We start from the raw sequence: 22,244 nt of genomic DNA, 5'->3' as shown, positions 1-22,244 counted from the left end.
TGGTGAAGAAAGCTTTCGGTTTGCTGGCCTTTATTAATCAGAGCATTGAGAATAGGAGTTGGGATGTAATGTTAAAATTGTATAAGGCAATGGTAAGGCAAATTTGGAGTATTATGTATGGTTCTGGTCACCGAATTATAGGAAAGATGTCAACAAAATAGAGAGAGTACAGAGGAGATTAAACAGAATGTTACCTGGGTTTTATCTCTAAGTTACAGAGAAAGGTTGAACAAGTTAGGTCTTTATTCTTTGGAGCGTAGAATGTTGAGTGGGGACTTGATAGGGGTGTTTAAAATTATGAGGGGGATTGATAGAGTTGATGTGGATAAGCTTTTTCCATTGAGAATGGGGGAGATTCAAACAAGACACGAAGCTGGGTGGCAGTGTTAGCTGTGAGGAGGATGCTAAGAGGATGCAGGGTGACTTGGATAGGTTGGGTGAGTGGGCAAATTCATGGCAGATGCAATTTAATGTGGATAAATGCGAAGTTATCCACTTTGGTGGCAAAAATAGGAAAACAGATTATTATCTGAATGGTGGCCGATTAGGAAAAGGGGAGGTGCAACGAGACCTGGGTGTCATTATACACCAGTCATTGAAAGTGGGCATGCAGGTACAGCAGGTGGTGAAAAAGGCGAACGGTATGCTGGCATTTATAGTGAGAGGATTCGAGTACAGGAGCAGGGAGGTACTACTGCAGTTGTACAAGGCCTTGGTGAGACCACACCTGGAGTATTGTGTGCAGTTTTGGTCCCCTAATCTGAGGAAAGACATCCTTGCCATAGAGGGAGTACAAAGAAGGTTCACTAGATTGATTCCTGGGATGGCAGGACTTTCATATGAAGAAAGACTGGATGAACTGGGCTTGTACTCGTTGGAATTTAGAAGATTGAGGGGGGATCTGATTGAAACGTATAAAATCCTAAAGGGATTGGACAGGCTAGATGCAGGAAGATTGTTCCCGATGTTGGGGAAGTCCAGAACGAGGGGCCACAGTTTGAGGATAAAGGGGAACCTTTTAGGACCGAGATTAGAAAAAACTTCTTCACACAGAGAGTGGTGAATCTGTGGAATTCTCTGCCACAGGAAACAGTTGAGGCCAGTTCATTGGCTATATTTAAGAGGGAGTTAGATATGGCCCTTGTGGCTACGGGGGTCAGGGGGTATGGAGGGAAGGCTGGGGCGGGGTTCTGAGTTGGATGATCAGCCATGATCATAATAATATGGTTATATTTAGTCAGACAAGCACTCCAAGCAACTCCACAAAAGGTTTATTAAAAAGCACAAGAAAACTTCCAAGTCACTGAATATTCCTTGGAGTACAGTTAAGTCAATCATCAAGAAATGGAAAGAATATGGCACAGCTGTAAATCTGCCTTGAGCAGGCTGTCCTCAAAAACTGAGTGACTATGCTGGAAGGGGACGATTGCGAGACCTATGACAAGTCTGGAGGAGATGCAAGCTTCAGTGGCTGAGATGGGAGAGACAGCACATACAACTGTTGCCTGGGTACTTCACCAGTCACAGCTTTATGGGAGAGTGGCAAAGAGAAAGCCACTGTTGGGGGAAAAAGACTCAAAGGTTTCAATGCAAACAACAGGAATTCTGCAGATGCTGGAAATTCAAGCAACATACATCAAAGTTGCTGGTGAACGCAGCAGGCCAAGCAGCATCTATAGGAAGAGGCGCAGTCGACGTTTCAGGCCGAGACCCTTCGTCAGGACTAACTGAAGGAAGAGTGAGTAAGGGATTTGAAAGCTGGAGGGGGAGGGGGAGATGCAAAATGATAGGAGAAGACAGGAGGGGGAGGGATAGAGCCAAGAGCTGGACAGGTGATAGGCAAAAGGGGATACGAGAGGATCATGGGACAGGAGGTCCGGGAAGAAAGACAAGGGGGGGGGGGTGACCCAGAGAATGGGCAAGAGGTATATTCAGAGGGACAGAGGGAGAAAAAGGAGAGTGAGAGAAAGAATGTGTGCATAAAAATGAGTAACAGATGGGGTACGAGGGGGAGGTGGGGCCTTAGCGGAAGTTAGAGAAGTCGATGTTCATGCCATCAGGTTGGAGGCTACCCAGACGGAATATAAGGTGTTGTTCCTCCAACCTGAGTGTGGCTTCATCTTTACAGTAGAGGAGGCCATGGATAGACATGTCAGAATGGGAATGGGATGTGGAATTAAAATGTGTGGCCACTGGGAGATCCTGCTTTCTCTGGCGGACAGAGCGTAGATGTTCAGCAAAGCGGTCTCCCAGTCTGCATCGGGTCTCACCAATATATAAAAGGCCACATCGGGAGCACCGGACGCAGTATATCACCCCAGTCGACTCACAGGTGAAGTGATGCCTCACCTGGAAGGACTGTTTGGGGCCCTGAATGGTGGTAAGGGAGGAAGTGTAAGGGCATGTGTAGCACTTGTTCCGCTTACACGGATAAGTGCCAGGAGGGAGATCAGTGGGGAGGGATGGGGGGGACGAATGGACAAGGGAGTTGTGTAGGGAGCGATCCCTGCGGAATGCAGAGAGAGGCGGGGAGGGAAAGATGTGCTTAGTGGTGGGATCCCGTTGGAGGTGGCGGAAGTTACGGAGAATAATATGTTGGACCCGGAGGCTGGTGGGGTGGTAGGTGAGGACCAGGGGAACCCTATTCCTAGTGGGGTGGTGGGAGGATAGAGTGAGAGCAGATGTATGTGAAATGGGGGAGATGCGTTTAAGAGCAGAGTTGATAGTGGAGGAAGGGAAGCCCCTTTCTTTAAAAAATGAAGACATCTCCCTCGTCCTCGAATGAAAAGCCTCATCCTGAGAGCAGATGCGGCGGAGACGGAGGAATTGCGAGAAGGGGATGGCGTTTTTGCAAGAGACAGGGTGAGAAGAGGAATAGTCCAGATAGCTGTGAGAGTCAGTAGGTTTATAGTAGACATCAGTGGATAAGCTGTCTCCAGAGACAGAGACAGAAAGATCTAGAAAGGGGAGGGAGGTGTCGGAAATGGACCAGGTAAACTTGAGGGCAGGGTGAAAGTTGGAGGCAAAGTTAATAAAGTCAACGAGTTCTGCATGCGTGCAGGAAGCAGCGCCAATGCAGTCGTCGATGTAGCGAAGGAAAAGTGGGGGACAGATACCAGAATAGACACGGAACATAGATTGTTCCATAAACCCAACAAAAAGGCAGGCATAGCTAGGACCCATACGGGTGCCCATAGCTACACCTTTAGTTTGGAGGAAATGGGAGGAGCAAAAGGAGAAATTATTAAGAGTAAGGACTAATTCTGCTAGACGGAGCAGAGTGGTGGTAGAGGGGAACTGATTAGGTCTGGAATCCAAAAAGAAGCGTAGAGCTTTGAGACCTTCCTGATGGGGGATGGAAGTATATAAGGACTGGACATCCATGGTGAAAATAAAGCGGTGTGGGCCAGGGAACTTAAAATCATCGAAAAGTTTAAGAGCGTGAGAAGTGTCACGAACATAGGTCGGAAGGGATTGAACAAGGGGTGATAAAACAGTGTCGAGATATGCAGAAACGAGTTCGGTGGGGCAGGAGCAAGCTGAGACAATAGGTCGGCCAGGACAGGCAGGTTTGTGGATCTTGGGTAGGAGGTAGAAACGGGAAGTCCAGGGTGTGGGAACTATAAGGTTGGTAGCAGTGGATGGGAGATCCCCTGAGCGGATAAAGTCGGTGATAGTGTGGGAGACAATGGCCTGGTGCTCCTTAGTGGGGTCACGATCGAGGGGTAAATAAGAGGAGGTATCTGCGAGTTGTCGCTGTGCCTCGGCAAGGTAGAGGTCAGTACGCCAGACTACAACAGCACCCCCCTTATCAGCGGGTTTAATAATAATGTTAGGATTAGTGCGGAGGGAGTGGAGAGCAGAGCGTTCTGAAGGAGTGAGGTTGGAATGGGGACAAGGTGCGGTGAAGTCGAGACGGTTGATGTCCCGTCGGCAGTTGGCAATAAAGAGATCCAGAGCAGGCAGAAGACCAGAGCGGGGTGTCCATGAAGAAGAGGAGGGTTGAGGACGGGAGAAGGGGTCATTGGTGGGGGTGGAAGAGTCCTTGCCGAAGAAGTAGGCTCGGAGACGGAGACGGCGGAAGAAGAGTTCAGCATCATGGCGAACACGGAACTCACTGAGGTGTGGGCGAAGGGGGACAAACGTGAGGCCCTTACTGAGAACAGAGCGTTCTGCCTCCGACAGTTGAAGGTCGGAGGGGATGGTAAAGACCCGGCACGGATGAGAGCTGGGATCAGAGGGGGGAGGGGGGAGGCTGGGGGTGTCAATGGAGAGGGGAGGGTTGGGGTGAGAGGAAGATGGAGCCTCTGAGGACCCAGGAGTTGACGGTGGGATCTGAGGAAGACGGGGCTGCGGAGTGGTGGTGGGGGAAGGGGAGACGGGAGTCACAACAGCAGCACATAAAGACCCGGCCTGGAGTTCAAGGCTGGAGTCGCAGTTGGTGGTTGCGTAATCGCTGTGAAGGTGTCCATGGTCGTTGCTGGAGTCCGGGTTTTGAATATGCCCTGAGGTGTTGGAGCCGCCGAGATCAATGGCAGGCGCCGCAATTGAAAGTTCATGCCTGCTAGCGTCGGGGCCGGCAGGCTCTGGAGTCCGTAGATGTAGGATCTTGCGATCTTTGCCTAACATGACAAAGTCAAAAAAACGGCGATTGCAGGCGTGAATCCGACGGAGGATGAAATAACGGGTAGGACCATTACAGACGGCGAAGAAAGTGTCCCGAAGGTGTGGAAGGGTCTGGGATAGGGACACCAAGTACCTCCTCATGGCGGAGAGCGTCGCCTTCAGAGCTTGACGGGAGAAGCGGCGAGAGGCAGAGTCAATAAAATGTGAGTACCTGGGATCCTCAGAAGGTCCAAATTGAGAGGCTCGAAAACAAATCCTAAAGCCAACTGGAGTAAGTTGGCGATGGAGGCACGTTCCAAGAAACGATACATGGCAGTGATAGCGAGTTTGAGTCAAAATGTGGTCGAAAAGTTGAAGAGCCGAAGAAATTACAGATGGGGAGCAGTGAGAGATGGTTTCATTGAACTCCCGTCGAAGAGAGGATCTAAACTTCTTCGGTGTAGGCATCACCGGAAGAGGCTTTGCAGTAGTGAATTTAAACGCAAACAACAGGAATTCTGCAGATGCTGGAAATTCAAGCAACATACATCAAAGTTGCTGGTGAATGCAGCAGGCCAAGCAGCATCTATTGGAAGAGGCGCAGTCGACGTTTCAGGCCGAGACCCTTCATCAGGACTAACTGAAGGAAGAGTGAGTAAGGGATTTGAAAGCTGGAGGGGGAGGGGGAGATGCAAAATGATAGGAGAAGACAGGAGGGGGAGGGATAGAGCCGAGAGCTGGACAGGTGATAGGCAAAAGGGGATACGAGAGGATCATGGGACAGGAGGTCCGGGAAGAAAGACAAGGAGCCAGGGTGGACCCAGAGGATGGGTAAGAGGTATATTCAGAGGGACAGAGGGAGAAAAAGGAGAGTGAGAGAAAGAATGTGTGCATAAAAATGAGTAACAGATGGGGTACGAGGGGGAGGTAGGGCCTTAGCGGAAGTTAGAGAAGTCAATGTTCATGCCATCAGGTTGGAGGCTACCCAGACGGAATATAAGGTGTTGTTCCTCCAACCCGAGAGTGGCTTCATCTTTACAGTAGAGGAGGCCATGGATAGACATGTCAGAATGGGAATGGGATGTGGAATTAAAATGTGTGGCCTGCTTTCTCTGGCGGACAGAGCGTAGATGTTCAGCAAAGCGGTCTCCCAGTCTGCGTCGGGTCTCACCAATATATAAAAGGCCACATCGGGAGCACCGGACGCAGTATATCACCCCAGTCGACTCACAGGTAAAGTGATGCCTCACCTGGAAGGACTGTTTGGGGCCCTGAATGGTGGTAAGGGAGGAAGTGTAAGGGCATGTGTAGCACTTGTTCCGCTTACACGGATAAGTGCCAGGAGGGAGATCAGTGGGGAGGGATGGGGGGGACGAATGGACAAGGGAGTTGTGTAGGGAGCGATCCCTGCGGAATGCAGAGAGAGGGGGGAGGGAAAGATGTGCTTAGTGGTGGGATCCCGTTGGAGGTGGCGGAAGTTACGGAGAATAATATGTTGGACCCGGAGGCTGGTGGGGTGGTAGGTGAGGACCAGGGGAACCCTATTCCTAGTGGGGTGGTGGGAGGATGGAGTGAGAGCAGATGTACGTGAAATGGGGGAGATGCGTTTAAGAGCAGAGTTGATAGTGGAGGATGGGAAGCCCCTTTCTTTAAAAAAGGGGGAGGTGGGGCATTAGCGGAAGTTAGAGAAGTCAATGTTCATGCCATCAGGTTGGAGGAATATAAGGTGTTGTTCCTCCAACCTGAGTGTGGCTTCATCTTTACAGTAGAGGAGGCCGTGGATAGACATATCAGAATGGGGATGGGATGTGGAATTAAAATGTGTGGCCACTGGGAATGTCCTGGAATGGCCAAGTCAGAGTCCAGACCTCAATCCAGTTGAAAATTTGTGGCTGGACTTGAAAAGGGCTTTTCACTCACAATCCCCATGCAATCTGACAGAGCTTGAATAGTTTTGTAAAGCAGAATGAGGAAAAATGGCAGAGTCCAGATGTGCAAAGTTGATGGAGACTTTTCCACCCAGACTCAAGGCTGTAGTTGCTACCAAAGGCACATCTATTGAATACCAACCTGAATGGTCTGAGTAATTATGCAATCAATTATTTTGTGTTTAATAACTGTAATCAGTATCGACTAATTTGTAGAAATTTGTTTTCACTTTGACACGAAAGAGTCCTTTCTGTTGTTCAGTGTGGGGGAGAAAAAACCCTATTAAATCCACTGTGATTCAATGTTGTAAAACAATAAAACATGAAAACTTTCAGGGGAAAGGGTGAATACTTTTTGATAGGCACTGTATATAAAGCAATTGCCGCTAAAATATATATCTACGTGAAATCATTTATTTGCACAGAAAATGCTGGAAGAACTCAGCAGGTCAGGCAGCATCTAATGCCTGAAAAGTTGACTGTTTACTCTTTTCCATGGATACTACCTGCCCTGCTGAATTCCTCCAGCATTTTGTGTGTGTTGCTTGTATTTACAGCATCTGCAGATTTTCTTCTGATCATTTATTTACTGTTGAAATTTGTTTTTTGTATGAAAAATGTGTTGGTTCTTTTAGTAAAAGGTACCAAAGTTAACGCCACCATAAACAGTTTAGTATTTTGAAAATTGGAATAACTTCAATACTTTTTTTTCTTCCTCTGATCATTAGGTTAATGAGATTTACCATGATAAATCACTGGGAGCCCACGTGAACGTTGTGCTGGTGCGAATGATCATGCTGGGATATGCAAAGGTAGGTTTCTGCCAAAGCTCTCCACAGTCCAAGTCTCTATTTTCTGTTTGCACGTCATGTAGAATCAGAAAACAATGAGTTAGAACTGCAACAGCTTTAGATTGCTGCAAATTCATACTGGAACGTTATTGCACTCATGTTATGTCCCTCCTGATGTGGTTTGTTCATTTCTTTCTAATTATTATATCTCACTGCTTCATTGTCAATTTGCAGCTGTTGTTGATTGCTTGTTATATCGCATTAAGCAATTAGTTTTCATCACCAGTTCAGCTCTTCTATATTGTTTGTACATTTCCTTAGACACTTGTAGTTAAGCAATATTTTCAAGCAATATTTGAATTAGCCTTTCATGAGAACATCAAGATGTGGTGTCTTTTTATATTGGCTCCTGGTGTACTGTGATGCGTTAGTGGATAATAAAGTTTACCTATCTGCCTAGCTTTTAAAACAGAAAAACTCTCGAGTGAGGGCAGATTAGTAAAAGGACATTCTCCATGGTGATTCCGTCCATGATGGATAAGACACTGATTCTGTAAGCTCCCACCTTACAGAAATTTAAAATGCTGGCAACAGAGAAGTGAAACCAGGTCAGTGTGTTCACTATGTTGATCTGGGTTATCGAGCAGTCTAGCAGATCAGCGACAAGCATAGTGCCGCTGGAACTCGACACCTCTTCCCCAAACAGGATAGAGCAGAGACCACCTCCCTCGCATGCTCACCTGAGCGGGCAGGTATCTCTAAACATCCAGTGACTGGCCACTCACTCACCCATTGATATGAAGGAGACGTACAGCCATGCAGTAGTAAACTCCAAGGCTCCTATGTACCACAGCATGTCACAGGTGGCGACGCCGTTCGGCCACAGCCCCAATGAACCCCAGCCTAATCACCGTCTGTCAAATCTTGCGAGATTCCTAGCCCGGCATGAGCTGCTGATGGCTGGACTCACCAGATTTGATGATAAGTCGGAAGATTACTGGGCTGGGAAGTGCACATTCTCCAGTGCCACTGAAGACCTCAGCCTCTAGCCCAGTGAAGAACTTGTCCTGCTGGTGAAGTGACTTGGTTGCAAGTCTGCTGAGGATGCAAGCAGATTAAGGTCAGTTCACATCAAACACCCCGTGCTGATCTCAATTTAGTCAGACAGAGATTGGAAGAGTGCTACAGAGCCGCAGAGACAATGGAGACTGCTCTCTTTACCAAACTCATTCCCCAAGATTTCTAGCAGGGAGCCCCAATGTCTGTGAGAGCTAAGGGACTTGCAATTGGAGTTAGAGGCAGCCAAACCCGAAGGCTACTGATCTGTCTTGTCTTACCTCGACACTACACAAGGAATTCATCCCGTCTTGGAGAAACTCTGCTTTAGTCTACAGGAGAAATGGATGTCACAGGGAACTAGATAGAAACTGGATAATGAAGGCAACACACACAAAATGCTGGAGGAACTCAGCAGGCCAGGCAGCATCTATGGAAAAAAGTACAGTTGATGTTTTAGGCCAAGTCCCTTCGGCATGACTGGAGACAGTTGGTGGCACCTTTTACTGATACCAGGTGGGAGCTTCTTCAGGTTGGCTCTGGTGACTGGTGGTGTTGCACAGGGGTCTGTGTTGGGACTGATGATTTTTATGTTATATGTTAATGATTTGGATAATGGCATTGATGGCTTTGTTGCAAACTTTGCAAATGATATGAAGATGGGTGGAGGGGAAGGTAGTTTTGAAGAAGTAGAGAGGCTGCAGAAGGACTTAGATTAGGAGAATGGGCAAATAAATGGCAGATGGAATACAATGTCAGGAAGTATACGGTCATGCATTTTGGTAGAAGAAATGAAAGAGTTAATCAGTTTTTAACTGGAGAGAAAATAAAAAAAGTTGAGGCGCAAAGAGACTTGTGCAGGATTCCCTAAAGTTTAATTTGTAATTTGAGTCTGTGGTGAGGAAGGCAAATGTGATGTTAGCATTCATTTCAAGAGGACTAGAATATAAAAGCAAGGATGTAATGTTGAGACTTTATAAAGCACTGGTGAGGCCTCATTTGGAGTATTGTGAGCATTTTTGGGCCCCTTGTCTTAGAAATGTGTGTGCTGAAACTGGAGAGGGTTCAATGGTGGTTCATGAAAATGATTCCAGGATTGAATGGTTTGTCAACGAAGTGCATTTGTGGCTCTGGGCCTGTATTCACTAGAATTCAGAAGAATGAGGAGTTGCCTCATTGAAACCTATTGAATGGTGATAGGCCTTGATAGAGTGGATGTTGAGAGAATGTGTCCTATGGTGGAAGAGTCTAAGACTAGAACACACAGCCTCAGAATAGAGGGTCATCCTTTTAGAACAGGGGTGAGAGATATTTCTTCAGCGAGAGAGTGGTGTATATGTGGAATCTGTGCAGGGTTCCCTAAAGGTTAATTTACAGGTTGAGTCTACTATACAGACATTCACAGCATGGTAAGTTTTAAACTGTCCCATTCAGACCTAAAGATTTAACCACTATGGAGGCTTTCTTACTCTTGTAAGCTTTTCACCTCCCTTGTTAGTTTTTACATAAGGCTACATAGTCCTGTGTCACTCTCATCATAATCAGATTTTTCATTATCAGCATGCAGATTAGTGCCCTTTCTCAAACTACAACTTGACTTCTTATCGTTTTCTCATCCCTGTGCAGTTTATTTAGTGTTTTCCGCCCAATGTGCTCTTTATATGTGCCCTACTTTGTTGCATTTTCTGCAAGTTTTGCCTTTATATCTGCATTGATCTGGTGTTTGTGAGCCCCTGCCACAACAGTAACACAATTTATTTGTCAATTTCTTTTCTGTTTAGATGTTGCAGTTCTGTTTACACTCACATTCATTCCTGACTGCAACTCAGTTGTGTCTCTGTCTGCTGCTGCTATTGATAATACTACTTCAACTTCTCTTAAATGTAAGTTGTGCTTCAGTTAGGAGCCATTTTTGAATAATTTATTGTAAAATTCTACAAACTAAATGCTGTCTTAGTGCATCATTAAACCCTACACTGAACTGACAACACTCATACAATCTCTTCAATTCAGCCATGTACGCTGAAATGGACTCCCCTTCTTTTTGATTCCGCTTATGAAACCTAAAGTGTTCTGCAATCAACAATGGTTTTGGTTCTAAATGTTCATACATTATTTTCACAATTCAGCAAAACTCATTTCGGCTGGTTTGGTTGGAGCAATTAGCTTTCTAAGCGATCTGTATGCCTTTAAATCCAATGCACTCAGCAAAATTGGCACACGCTTCTCGTGGGATATTTTATTTGCATCAAAATGCAAACCAATTTGCTCAATATACATGAACCAATTATCCTTTATGAAACGGAACACATCTATCTTTCTGATGTAGCAGCCGTTTTCTCTTTGTTTATTTATTATCACCCCGAACTCACTGTTTACGAAATCATGAATTCTTCTATTTTCTGCCTTTCTTTTCACTCAATCGTCTTTCCTTTTGTGAGGAAAACTTGCGGCTCCAAGGAAAAAAAATGTGTTGCACTTTTTAATCTCAATCGTTTGTTGCTGCACTTTTTCTTTGGTGAACATCTTACTGCACTTCAACAGGTAGGTAGTCATCTGGTTTGTTTAAGACTTCCTCGTCACCACTGTTGTGTTTTATAACTCCAAAACATAAAACTAATTGAGAGGAAAACAAAGAAGCCAGGAATAAAAGACTAACTTTGTTTCTACTTTAAGTGAGGTGCGTACATATGATGTGGTGGCATGATAACATATGCCATTTATGTACTTTTACATACAACCTGCATTGCATTCTGTGAACAACAAAGAATACTTAATCAAATAATATATTTACAATAATACTGAAATATTACATAGGCAACAATATCTACCATCTGGGCCATGCTGTCAGTTCAGTTACCATCAGGTAGTAGGTACAGGAACCTGAAATTCCTCATCCTCTAGATTCGAGAACAGTTCTCCAACAAACCAGTGAAACTCTAATCTCACTATAGTTTAGCACCACTATGACAATTCTGATTACTTATGGCCATTTTTTGTTCTAATAATTTTATCTTGTAAATGTTGTATATGAGTTGGGTTTAATTTATGTTTTGCTTGTGTGTGCTGCTCGGTGCCTGGGATGCTTCTGCAGGTATGTTTCTCACTGCACCTGTGCACAGTTGTAATTGTGCACATGATAATAAGCCTGACTTTAAATGGTATATTCAACTTTGTGGAATGATGTACGTATGACATGTTGAGGCAATCCTAATGCAGGTAAACATTCTTTGATCAGTCCATCAGCTTGATTGAAAGAGGAAATCCATCTCGAAGTCTGGAGAATGTTTGCCGTTGGGCCTCCTCTCAACAGCGATCAGACCTAAACCACTCAGAGCACCACGATCATGCAATCTTTTTAACAAGGCAAGATTTTGGCCCAGCGGGTATGCAAGGTACTGTGCTGACTATCGCTGTGTGTCTATGATGAAATTAACAGTTAATGGCTTGATATAAAACCAAGACACAATCAGTTGACAATAGAAGTTTCTGCTGACTATTTCTCTCTGCACCTTCCACGGTTAATTCAATTTATGCCAATCAAGGTAGAGTCAGAGTCTCATAACAATTGAAAGTAATTAGCAGAAGGCAGAGCAAGTCCTTTCATAATGGAACCAAGTCCTGTGACAGTGGGATATATTCATCTTCTCATATAGCCAGATACTGTATTAGTAGGTTTTGATCATCAATGACAGAGCAGCTCCACAAGGGTTACCCTGTGATAGGGTCAGATCCCATAATGATGTGAACTGGTACCTAACTATGGTAGGGCGTGAACACGAAATGACAGAGTGTGTTCAATAAAGTGACAGAAGGATGAAGTAGCTCTTTTGGTTATTACAAAGGAAGGATGTATCTGGTATGGTTGTATTAGTTCCTGAATCTGGTCAACACAAAGGACTGGGGACATGGAAAGAAGTATCTCAAATTTTCAAATTAATCCTACCAAACAAGGATCAGTAACATGAGAAAAGCAGCATTTCAAAAGAGTCTTATCAGGGCCTATAACAATAATTCTGCCAGTTCACACAATCCCAAATTATATTTTTGAAAAAAACCTGATGTTTAGTGATAATTCTGCTATCATTGACTTCCATCAAATTCTATTAAATGCTTGTCAGCTGCTACTAATCATATCATTGTACCATGTTTCAGCTTATCCATGGTCTCGGTTATCATGCACAGTCAAACCTATCCTCCTCGTTATAAGCAGAAACAGAATCAGAATCTTCTTTATTCTCTCTGTCTTCTATGTTCTGAATTTGTTTTGTAGCAACAATACAGTGCAAAGGTACTAAAATACAAACTAAATAGTGAAAAACAATTAATGATGAGATGAGGTTCATGGGTTCATAACTCACTATCCTGAGTTTCGATCTAATAGTATTAGCTATAGTAGTGAAAAGATAACTGGGGAAGATGCAGAGACTTTATGACCAGAGTACATCTTCATGGAAGCTGAAAGTTCCTATGTATACTTTTCTTATTTCTAGAATGGTCCTTGGACTTAAAAACTTCTAACTCAGAGACAAGTACACCACTCCTGGCTCAGCACTAAGGTTGGCATGCTTCAGAACAATGACAGTGCTGGGGACATTCATCATAGCCTCTGTGCAAATCTGGTTTCCTACAGCACTGGATATTCTCACATCGTGGCAGGAGGAATCAAACAGTTATTGTTGAGTAAGGGGGAAGAATTACAATGTTGAAAAAGCATAATTGGAATTATCCAAGGGTGGGGATAGCTAAGCAATAAATCAAGTTATAGATTAGTATGAATAAAGTTGGGGATTGAAACATAAAACTAATAAGAATTAGGGTGATTGCTGTTGAAGCCTGTTGGGTTGTTAATTTATCAGGAAAAGGTAAGAGTATCTGATGTGATGAGTCTGAAATAGACAAGGTACTTGATTTTTAAAAATTGAGGACTACAAGGAACTGATAAAGTGAAGCAAGGGTCGAGGTCAATCAGTTTAATTGCTGAGCAAGGTTGCAGTCACTTCACCTACATTTGCTCTTATTTATTGTGTTCCAAAAATATCAGGGAACAAAAATGCAAAAATTAGGATGGTCGATTGTGGGCATAAAGAGTTTGGAAAAGAAGTCTTACACGGAACAAAAGCTGTCTTATGTTGACATGACGTATTGAGAGGTAAAGCCTGCATTGCACTGGTGTTGTGTTGAGAAAACCAGATTGTATTGACACTCTGTTGTGCAGAGTAAAACTGCTCTGTTTTATTTACAGATACCTCGTTTCCATTCCTCTGACTATCCAGTGATTGCATTTTGTTATTCATGTATTCATGTTAGCTTTTTGTCCCAACTCCTTGCTGTAGGATATGCTCCAGTGACTGGAATGTGTCACCCAGTTCGTAGCTGTACTTTAAACCATGAAGATGGGTTCTCTTCAGCATTTGTCGTAGCACACGAAACTGGTCATGTGTAAGTTTTAAATATTCACGTAATAAAGTCACCCCCAGCCCAAGTAAAATATATTATTTCAGCAGCAGTCTATGGGCCAAATGACATTATTGGTCTTGAGTTGACTACAGTGCCACTTGTCGTCACTTCCAATGTAACTAGATGTCATGGGTGTACATGGAATTACATGGGTTTCCTGCAGACAATCAAACCCAGTCACTTCCGGAACACTAAAAGAAAGGCAAAACCAAGGACTTGCATTTATGAAGTACTTGGCATGACCTCTAAGTAACCTTTGCACTTTTTAACTTGATTGATTGATTGCAATAAGGCTGAGAGGTGGTAGAATTCTTGGGTCTAATGTATCACTTTCAAAGAGCCTGCACTGGACATGTTAATCAAAGCGGCTTTCATAGACGATATGATTCTCTGCTTGCATGTGACATATGGCCATGTTAATTTGGAAACTGCATATATTATTAACAGACCACAAAAAGAACAGGGGAGAGCTGATTGAGGTACAGCAAATAAAATTATGAGAGGCATAGACAGGGAGATGGTCAGAGTCTTTATCTCAGGTTGGAAATATCAAATATGAGAGGGTGTAGCTTTATGGGGAGAAGAGGAAAGTTTAAATGAGATTTAAGGGACAAGTGTTTTAATACAGAGAGTGGTAAATGCCTGGACCTCCCGGGGTATAACAGAAACAGATACAATAGCAATGTTTAATAAACATTTCCTTGGCAGAAAATGGATAAATATAAACCATATTCTGGGAAATGAGATGAGTTTAATTGGCATAATTGGTCACTGTGGATATTATGGACTGGAAGGCTTATTCCTGTGCTGTGCTGCTCGATGTTCTGAATCAAATTAGATTTTCACTTGAACATTTGCTGCTGTGAAGTTCTCAGAGTTGTCCAGAGTTGATCATTCTATTTGGACCTCAGTGGCTCTGCAGAGAAGTTGCATTACTTAACAAAATTCCTGTAATGCAAATCCTTTTGTCAGACTTTTTCAGAAAGCCTCTCTGAAGATTATTGCCTTGAAGAGTCAGTCAGTTGAAGTGAGAAAACGGGTACTAAGCCGTTGAGTGTGGAGCTAGGGAAGTGGGTGAGGTCCTTGCAGCACTTTACATCATTGTTCACCACGGAAAGGTGAAGAATGATGGTAAGTTTACGAAGAGGTATGTTGATATTCTAGGGCGTGTCGTTATTAAGGGGGAGAATGTGTTGAAAAACATTAGAGTAGGTGGCTCCCAAGACCCTGAAGGTATCTGTCCCAAGATAACAAGGGAAAGGCGGAGGAGATTGCTGGAGCCTTGGCAGAGGTCTTTGTATCCTCTACTCATGGATTGCTAGAGTTGTGTTTCTTTGTGTAAGAACGGCAACAGAGACAAACCTGGAAAATACAGGCTGGAGAGTGATTGAGACGTTATTGAGGAAGATTGTTGGGGAACAAATTTACTCACATTTGTAAAATGGATATATTAAGCAATATCAGCATGGCTTTACACAGGGAATTTCTGTCTCATAAAATCGATGAGAGTTTTTTGAGGAAGAGATGAAGATGACTGATGAAGATAGACAGTGGATATAGAAACCATAGAAAAAACTACAGTACAGAATCAGGCCTTTTGGCCCTTCTTGGCTGTGCCGAACCATTTTCTGCCTAGTCCCACTGACCTGCACACAAACCATATCCCTCCATACACCTCCCATTATTGTATCTGTCCAATTTATTCTTAAATGTTAAAAAAGAACCCACATTTACCACCTCGTCTGGCAGCTCATTCCACACTCCCACCACTCTGTCTGAAGAAGCCCCCCACTAATGTTCCCTTTAAACTTTTCCTCCTTCACCCTTAACCCATGTCCTCTGTTTTTTTTCTCCCCTTACCTCAGTGGAAAAAGCCTGCTTGCATTCACTATCTATACCCATCATAATTTTATATACCTCTATCAAATCTCCCCTCATTCTTCTACGCTCCAGGGAATGAAGTCCTAACCTATTCAACCTTTCTCTGTAACTGAGTTTCTCAAGTCCCAGCAACATCCTTGTAAACCTTCTCTGCAATCTTCCAACCTTATTAATATTCTTCCTGTAATTTGGTGACCAAAACTGAACACAATACTCCAGATTCGGCCTCACCAATGCCTTGTGCAACCTCATCATAACATTCCAACTCTTATACTCAATACTTTGATTAATAAAGGCCAATGTACCAAAAGCTCTCTTTACAACCCTATCTACCTGTGACGCCACTTTTAGGGAATTTTGTATCTGTATTCCCAGATCCCTCTGTTCCACTGCACTCCTCGGTGCCTTGCCATTTACCCTGTATGTTCTACCTTAGTTTGTCCTTCCAAAGTTGTCTGTATTAAACTCCATCTGCCATTTTTCAGCCCATTTTTCCAGCTGGTCAAAACCCCTCTGCAAGTTTTGAAAACCTTCCTCACTGTCCACTACACCTCCAATCTTTGTATCATCAGCAAATTTGCTAATCCAATTTACCACATTATCATCCAGATCATTGATATAGATGACAAATAACAATGGACCCAGCACTGATCCCTGTGGCACACCACTAGTCACAAGCCTCCACTCGGAGAAGCAATTCTCTAATACACTCTTTGGCTTCTTCCTTTGAGCCAATGTCTAATCCAATTTACCACCTCTCCATGTATACCTAGCGACTGAATTTTCCTAACTAACCTCCCATGCGGGACCTTGTCAAAGGCCTTACTGAAGTCCATGTAGACAATATCTACTGCCTTCCCTTCATCCACTTTCCTGGTAACCTCCTCGAAAAACTCCAATAGATTGGTCAAACGTGACCTACCACGCACAAATCCATGTTGACTCTCCCTAATAAGTCCCTGTCTATCCAAATGCTTGTAGATTCTGTCTCTTAGTACTCCCTCCAATAACTTAACCTACTACCGACGTTAAACTTACTGGACTATAATTTCCCGGATTACTTTTCGATCCTTTTTTAAACAATGGAACAACATGAGCCACTCTCCAATCCTCCGGCACCTCACCCGTAGACAGCGACATTTTAAATATTTCTGCCAGGGCCCCCGCAATTTCAACACTAGTCTCCTTCAAGGTCCGAGGGAATACCCTGTCAGGTCCTGGGAATTTATCCACTTTAATTTGCCTCAAGATAGCAAGCACCTCTTCCTTTTCAATCTGTACAGCTTCCATGATCTCACTACTTGTTTCCCTTAATTCCATAGACTTCATGCCAGTTTCCTTAGTAAATACAGACGCAAAAAACCTATTTAAGATCTCCCCCATTTCTTTTGGTTCCGCTCATAGCCGACCACTCTGATCTTCAAGAGGACCAATTTTATCCCTTACAATCCTTTTACTCTTAATATACCTGTAAATGCTCTTCGGATTACCCTTCACCTTGACTGCCAAGGCAACCTCATGTCTTCTTTTAGCCCTCCTGATTTCCTTCTTAAGTATTTTCTTGCACTTTTTATACTCCTCAAGCACCTTATTTACTCCCTGTTTCCTATACATGTCATACAACTCTCTCTTTTTCTTTATCAGAGTTCCAATATCCCTTGAGAACCAAGGTTCCTTATTCCTATTCACTTTGCCTTTAATCCTAACAGGAACATACAAGCTCTGCACTCTCACAATTTCTCGTTTGAAGGCTTCCCACTTACCGATCACATCCCTGCCAGAGAACAACCTGTCCCAATCCACGCTTTTTAGATCCTTTCTCATTTCTTCAAATTTGGCTTTCTTCCAGTTCAGAACCTCAACCCTAGGACCAGATCTATCCTTGTCCATGATCAAGTTGAAACTAATGGTGTTATAATCACTGGAACCAAAGTGCTCCCCTGCACATACACTTGTCACTTGTTCTAACTCGTTTCCTAATAGGAGATCCAATATTGCATCCCCTCTAGTTGGTACCTCTGTATATTGATTTAGAAAACTTTCCTGAACACATTTTACAAACTCTAAACCATCTAGACCCCTAACCGTATGGGAGTTCCAATCAATATGTGGGAAATTAAAATCCCCTACCACCACAACTTTATGTTTCCTGCAGTTGCCTGCTATCTCTCTGCAGATTTGCTCTTCCAAGTCTCGTTGACTATTGGGTGGTCTGTAATACAATCCCACTAATGTGGCCATACCTTTCCTGTTTCTCAGCTCCACCCATAAGGACTCAGTAGACAGGCCCTCTAATCTGTCCTGCCTGAGCACTGCTGTAATATTTTCCCTAACAAGCAATGCTACTCCCCCACCTTTCATTCCTCTGCCTCGATCACATCTGAAACATCGGAACCCTGGAATATTAAGCTGCCAGTCCTGCCCCTCCTGTACCCAAGTTTCACTGATTGCTATAATGTCATAATTCCACATGTCAATCCACGCCCTCAACTCATCTGCTTTCCCCGCAATACTCCTAGCATTGAAATATATACACCTCAGAAGATTTTTACCACCACTCACAACCTTTCTATTAGCGGATTTGCTTGAACTTTTAACATCATCTATTTTCACCCCAGCCACACTGTCAGCTCTGGCAGTCTGTTTCCCATCCCCCTGCAAATCTAGTTTAAACCCTCCCCAATAGCACTAACAAACCTCCCTGAAAGGATATTGGTCCCCCTGTAGTTCAAGTGTAACCTGTCTCTCTTGTACAGGTCCCAGCTGCCCCAGAAGAGGTCCCAATGATCCTGAAATCTGAAACCCTGCCCCCTACACCAGTTCCTCAGCCACTTGTTCATCCTCCAGAGCATCCTATTCCTACCCTCACTGGCACCTAGCACAGGTAGCAATCCTGAGATTACCACCCTCGAGGTCCTGCTTTTCAACTTCCTACCAAGCTCTCTATACTCACTCTCCAGGACCTCTTCACTCTTCCTTGCTATGTCATTGGTACCGATGTGCACCACGACATCTGGCTGGTCACCCTCCCACTTCAGAATGTCATGCAAGTGATCAGAGACATCCTTGACCCTGGCACCCGGGAGGCAACAAACCATCCTGGATTCTCTGTCACGACCACAGAACCTCTTATCTGCACCTCTAACTATCGAGTCCCCTATCACTACCGCTCTCCTCTTTTTCCACCCTCCCTTCTGCACTGCAGAGCCAGACTCAGTGCCAGAGATCCGGCTACTGCAGCTTGTCCCAGGTAAGTCATCCCCCCCAACAGTATCCAATGTGGTATACTTGTTGTTGAGGGGAGTGGCCACAGGGAAACCCTGCTCTGCCTGCCCTTTCCTCTTCCCTCGCCTGACAGTGACCCAATTTCCTGTCCTCTGCTCCTTTGGTGTAACTACCTCCCTGTAGCTACTATCTATAATCTCCTCATTCTCCCGAATGATCTGCAGGTCATCCAGCTCCTGCTCCAGTTCCCTAACGTAGTTTGTTAGGAGCTGCAGCTGAATGCACTTCTTGCAGGTGTCGTTGTCAGGGACACCGGAGGTCTCCTTAACTTCCCACATCCTGCAGGAGGAGCATTCCAACATCCTGCCTGGCATTCTCTCTACTCTAAACAAAAAACTTACCGGAACCTACCCTGGCCTCTGCCTGTTCTCTCCAAAGCCTGTTGAGCCAAAGCCGTCCCACTCTGACTCAGTCCACTCCAACGATGGCCACTACAACGCTACCCATCATAATTTTATATACCTCTATCAAATCTCCCCTCATTCTTCTATGCTGCAGGGAATAAAGTCCTAACCTATTCAACCTTCCTCTGCAACTGAGTTTCTCAAGTCCCGGCAACATCCTTGTAAACCTTCTCTGCACTCTTTCAACCTTATTAATATCCTTATGGGTGGAGCTGAGAAACAGGAAAGGTATGGCCACATTATGAGGTTGTATTATAGACCACCCAATAGTCAGCAAGAACTGGAGGAACAAATCTGCAGAGAGATAGCAGGCAACTGCGGGAAACATAAAGTTGTGGTGGTAGGGGATTTTAATTTCCCACATATTGATTGGGACTCCCATACTGTTAGGGGTCTAGATGGTTTAGAGTTTGTAAAATGTGTTCAGGAAAGTTTTCTAAATCAATATATAGAGGTACCAACTAGAGGAGATGTAATATTGGGTCTCCTATTAGGAAACCTTTCCTGTTTCTCAGCTCCACCCATAAGGACTCAGTAGACAAGCCCTCTAATCTGTCCTGCCTGAGCACTGCTGTAACATTTTCCCTGACAAGCAATGCTACCCCCACCCCCCACCTTTCATTCCTCTGCCTCTATCATATCTGAAACATTGGAACCCTGGAATATTAAGCTGCCAGTCCTGCCCCTCCTGTAGCCAAGTTTCACTAATTGCTATAACATCATAATTCCAAGTGTCAATCCACGCTGTCAACTCATCTGCCTTCCCTGCAATATTGTCTGCATGGATTTTAGCAAGGCATTTGCTAAGGTCCCTTCTGGCAAGTTGGTTGAGAAGATCTGGTAAATTGAATACAAAATTTGTTTGGTTATAGAAACAGAGGGCTATGCTTTTCTGAGCGGAGGTCTGCGCCTATTGCTGTTCCGTAGTCGTGGGAGGACCTCTGTTATCCACAATATTTATAAATGATTTGGATGAAAATGCAGGTGGTCTGATTAGACCATAAGACATAAGAGCAGAATTAGGCTATTCAACCCATTGAGTCTGCTGTACAATTTTTTACATTAGATTAGATTAGATTATGAGGACACACAGTCCTCTTTTATTGTCATTTAGTAATGCATGCATTAAGAAATGATACAATGTTCCTCCAGAATGATATCACAGAAACACAAGACAAATCAAGACTGAAAACTGACAAAAATCACATTATCACATTATTATAACATACAGTTACAACAGTGCAAAGCAATACCATAATTTGATAAAGAACAGACCATGGGCACGGTAAAAAAAAGTCTCAAAGTCTCTCGAAAGTCCCATCATCTCACGCAGATGGTAGAAGGAAGAAAAAAAACTCTTCCTGCCATGAGCTTCCAGCGCTGCAAACTTGCCGATGCAGCACCCTGGAAGCACCCGACCACAGTCCGACTCTTGAGTCCTTCCGAAAACTTCGAGCCTCCGACCAGCCCTCCGACACCGAGCACCGAGCACCATCTCTGCCGAGTGCTTCGTCCCTGGCCCCAGCAACTGGCAATAGGCAAAGCTGAGAATTTGGGGCCTTCCCCTCCGGAGATTCTCGATGACACAGTAGCAGCGGCAATGAAGCAGGCATTTCAGAAGTTTCTCCAGATGTTCCTCCGTGCTTCTCACGTCTGTCTCCATCAAATCATGATTGTGCACGGCCCCTACTTAACAAATACAATATCATTCCGGAGCGGCCACGCACGCTGCATCGTACCACCATCTTCTCCTCTCCTCCATCATCATGGCTGATCCATTTCCCTCTCAACCTTCTTCCAGTAGCCTTTCACACTCTGATTAATCAAGAGCCTATCAATCTCAGCATTAAATGTACCCAATGACTTGGTCTCCTCAGCTGTCTGTGGCAATGACTTCCACAGATTCACTACCCTCTGGTTTAAAAAATTCCTCCTCCGCTCTGTTCTAAATGGACATACCTCTACTCTGTGGCTGTGTCCTCTGGTCCTACACTCACCCACCAAAGGAAACATTCTTTCCACATCCACTCTATCTCGGCCTTCCAACATTCAATAGGTTTCAATGAGATCCTCCCTTGTTCTTCTAAATTCCAATGATTAAAGGCGCAGAGCCATCAGTCTCACCTGATACAATAAGCCTTTCATTCCTGGAATCATTCTCATATAAGTTCTCTGAATCCTCTCCAATGTCAGCATATCCTTTCTTAAATCAGGAGCCCAAAATGCTCACAATACTGCAAGTGAGGTCTCACCAGTGCCTCGTAAAGCCTCAGGATTACATCCCAGCTTCTCAATATTCTAGTCTTCTCAAAATGAATGGTAACATTGCATTTGTTTTCCTCACCACAGACTCAACCTGAAAATTAACCATTGGGGAATCCTGCACTAGGACTCCCAAGTACCTTTTCACCTTGGATTTTTGAATTTTCTCCCCATTTAGAAAATAGTCTCCTTTTTTATTCCTTCTACTAAAGTGCAACACTGTATTTCATTTGCCACTTCTTTGCCCATTCTCGTAATCTGTGCAAATCCTTCTGCAGCCTCACTACTTCCTCAACTCCACCTACCCCAGCACCTATCTTTGTATCATCCAAAAACCTGGCCACAAAGCCATCAATTCCATCATCCAAATCATTGGCATATAATGTAAAGAAAAGTGGTCCCAACACAGACCTCCGCAGAACGCCACTAGTCACTGAGTGCCAATCAGAAAAGCATCCCTTTATTCCCACACTTTGCCCCTGCCCATCAACCAATACTCTATCCACACTAGAATCTTTCCTGTAATACCATGTGCTCTTAACTTGTTAAGTAGACTCGTGTGTGGCACCTTG

At 44.2% G+C, this 22,244-nt stretch overlaps 1 protein-coding gene across 4 annotated transcripts in view; it reads left to right on the top strand.

Moving 5' to 3' along the window:
* adamts3 (ADAM metallopeptidase with thrombospondin type 1 motif, 3) overlaps positions 1-22,244 on the top strand; it is a 382,283-nt gene that overhangs the window by 252,182 nt on the left and 107,857 nt on the right. For all 4 annotated transcript variants that reach the window (XM_063069111.1, XM_063069113.1, XM_063069112.1 and 1 more), the window contains exons 6-8: positions 7,262-7,345; positions 11,619-11,775; positions 13,717-13,822. In XM_063069111.1, the coding sequence (XP_062925181.1) occupies positions 7,262-7,345; positions 11,619-11,775; positions 13,717-13,822 (347 nt within the window). The remainder of the gene's footprint in view (positions 1-7,261; positions 7,346-11,618; positions 11,776-13,716; positions 13,823-22,244) is intronic.

This window comes from Mobula hypostoma, chromosome 16, assembly GCF_963921235.1.
Source record: "Mobula hypostoma chromosome 16, sMobHyp1.1, whole genome shotgun sequence".
Taxonomy (NCBI): domain Eukaryota; kingdom Metazoa; phylum Chordata; class Chondrichthyes; order Myliobatiformes; family Myliobatidae; genus Mobula; species Mobula hypostoma.
This window is presented reverse-complemented; position numbering and strand designations above follow the sequence as displayed.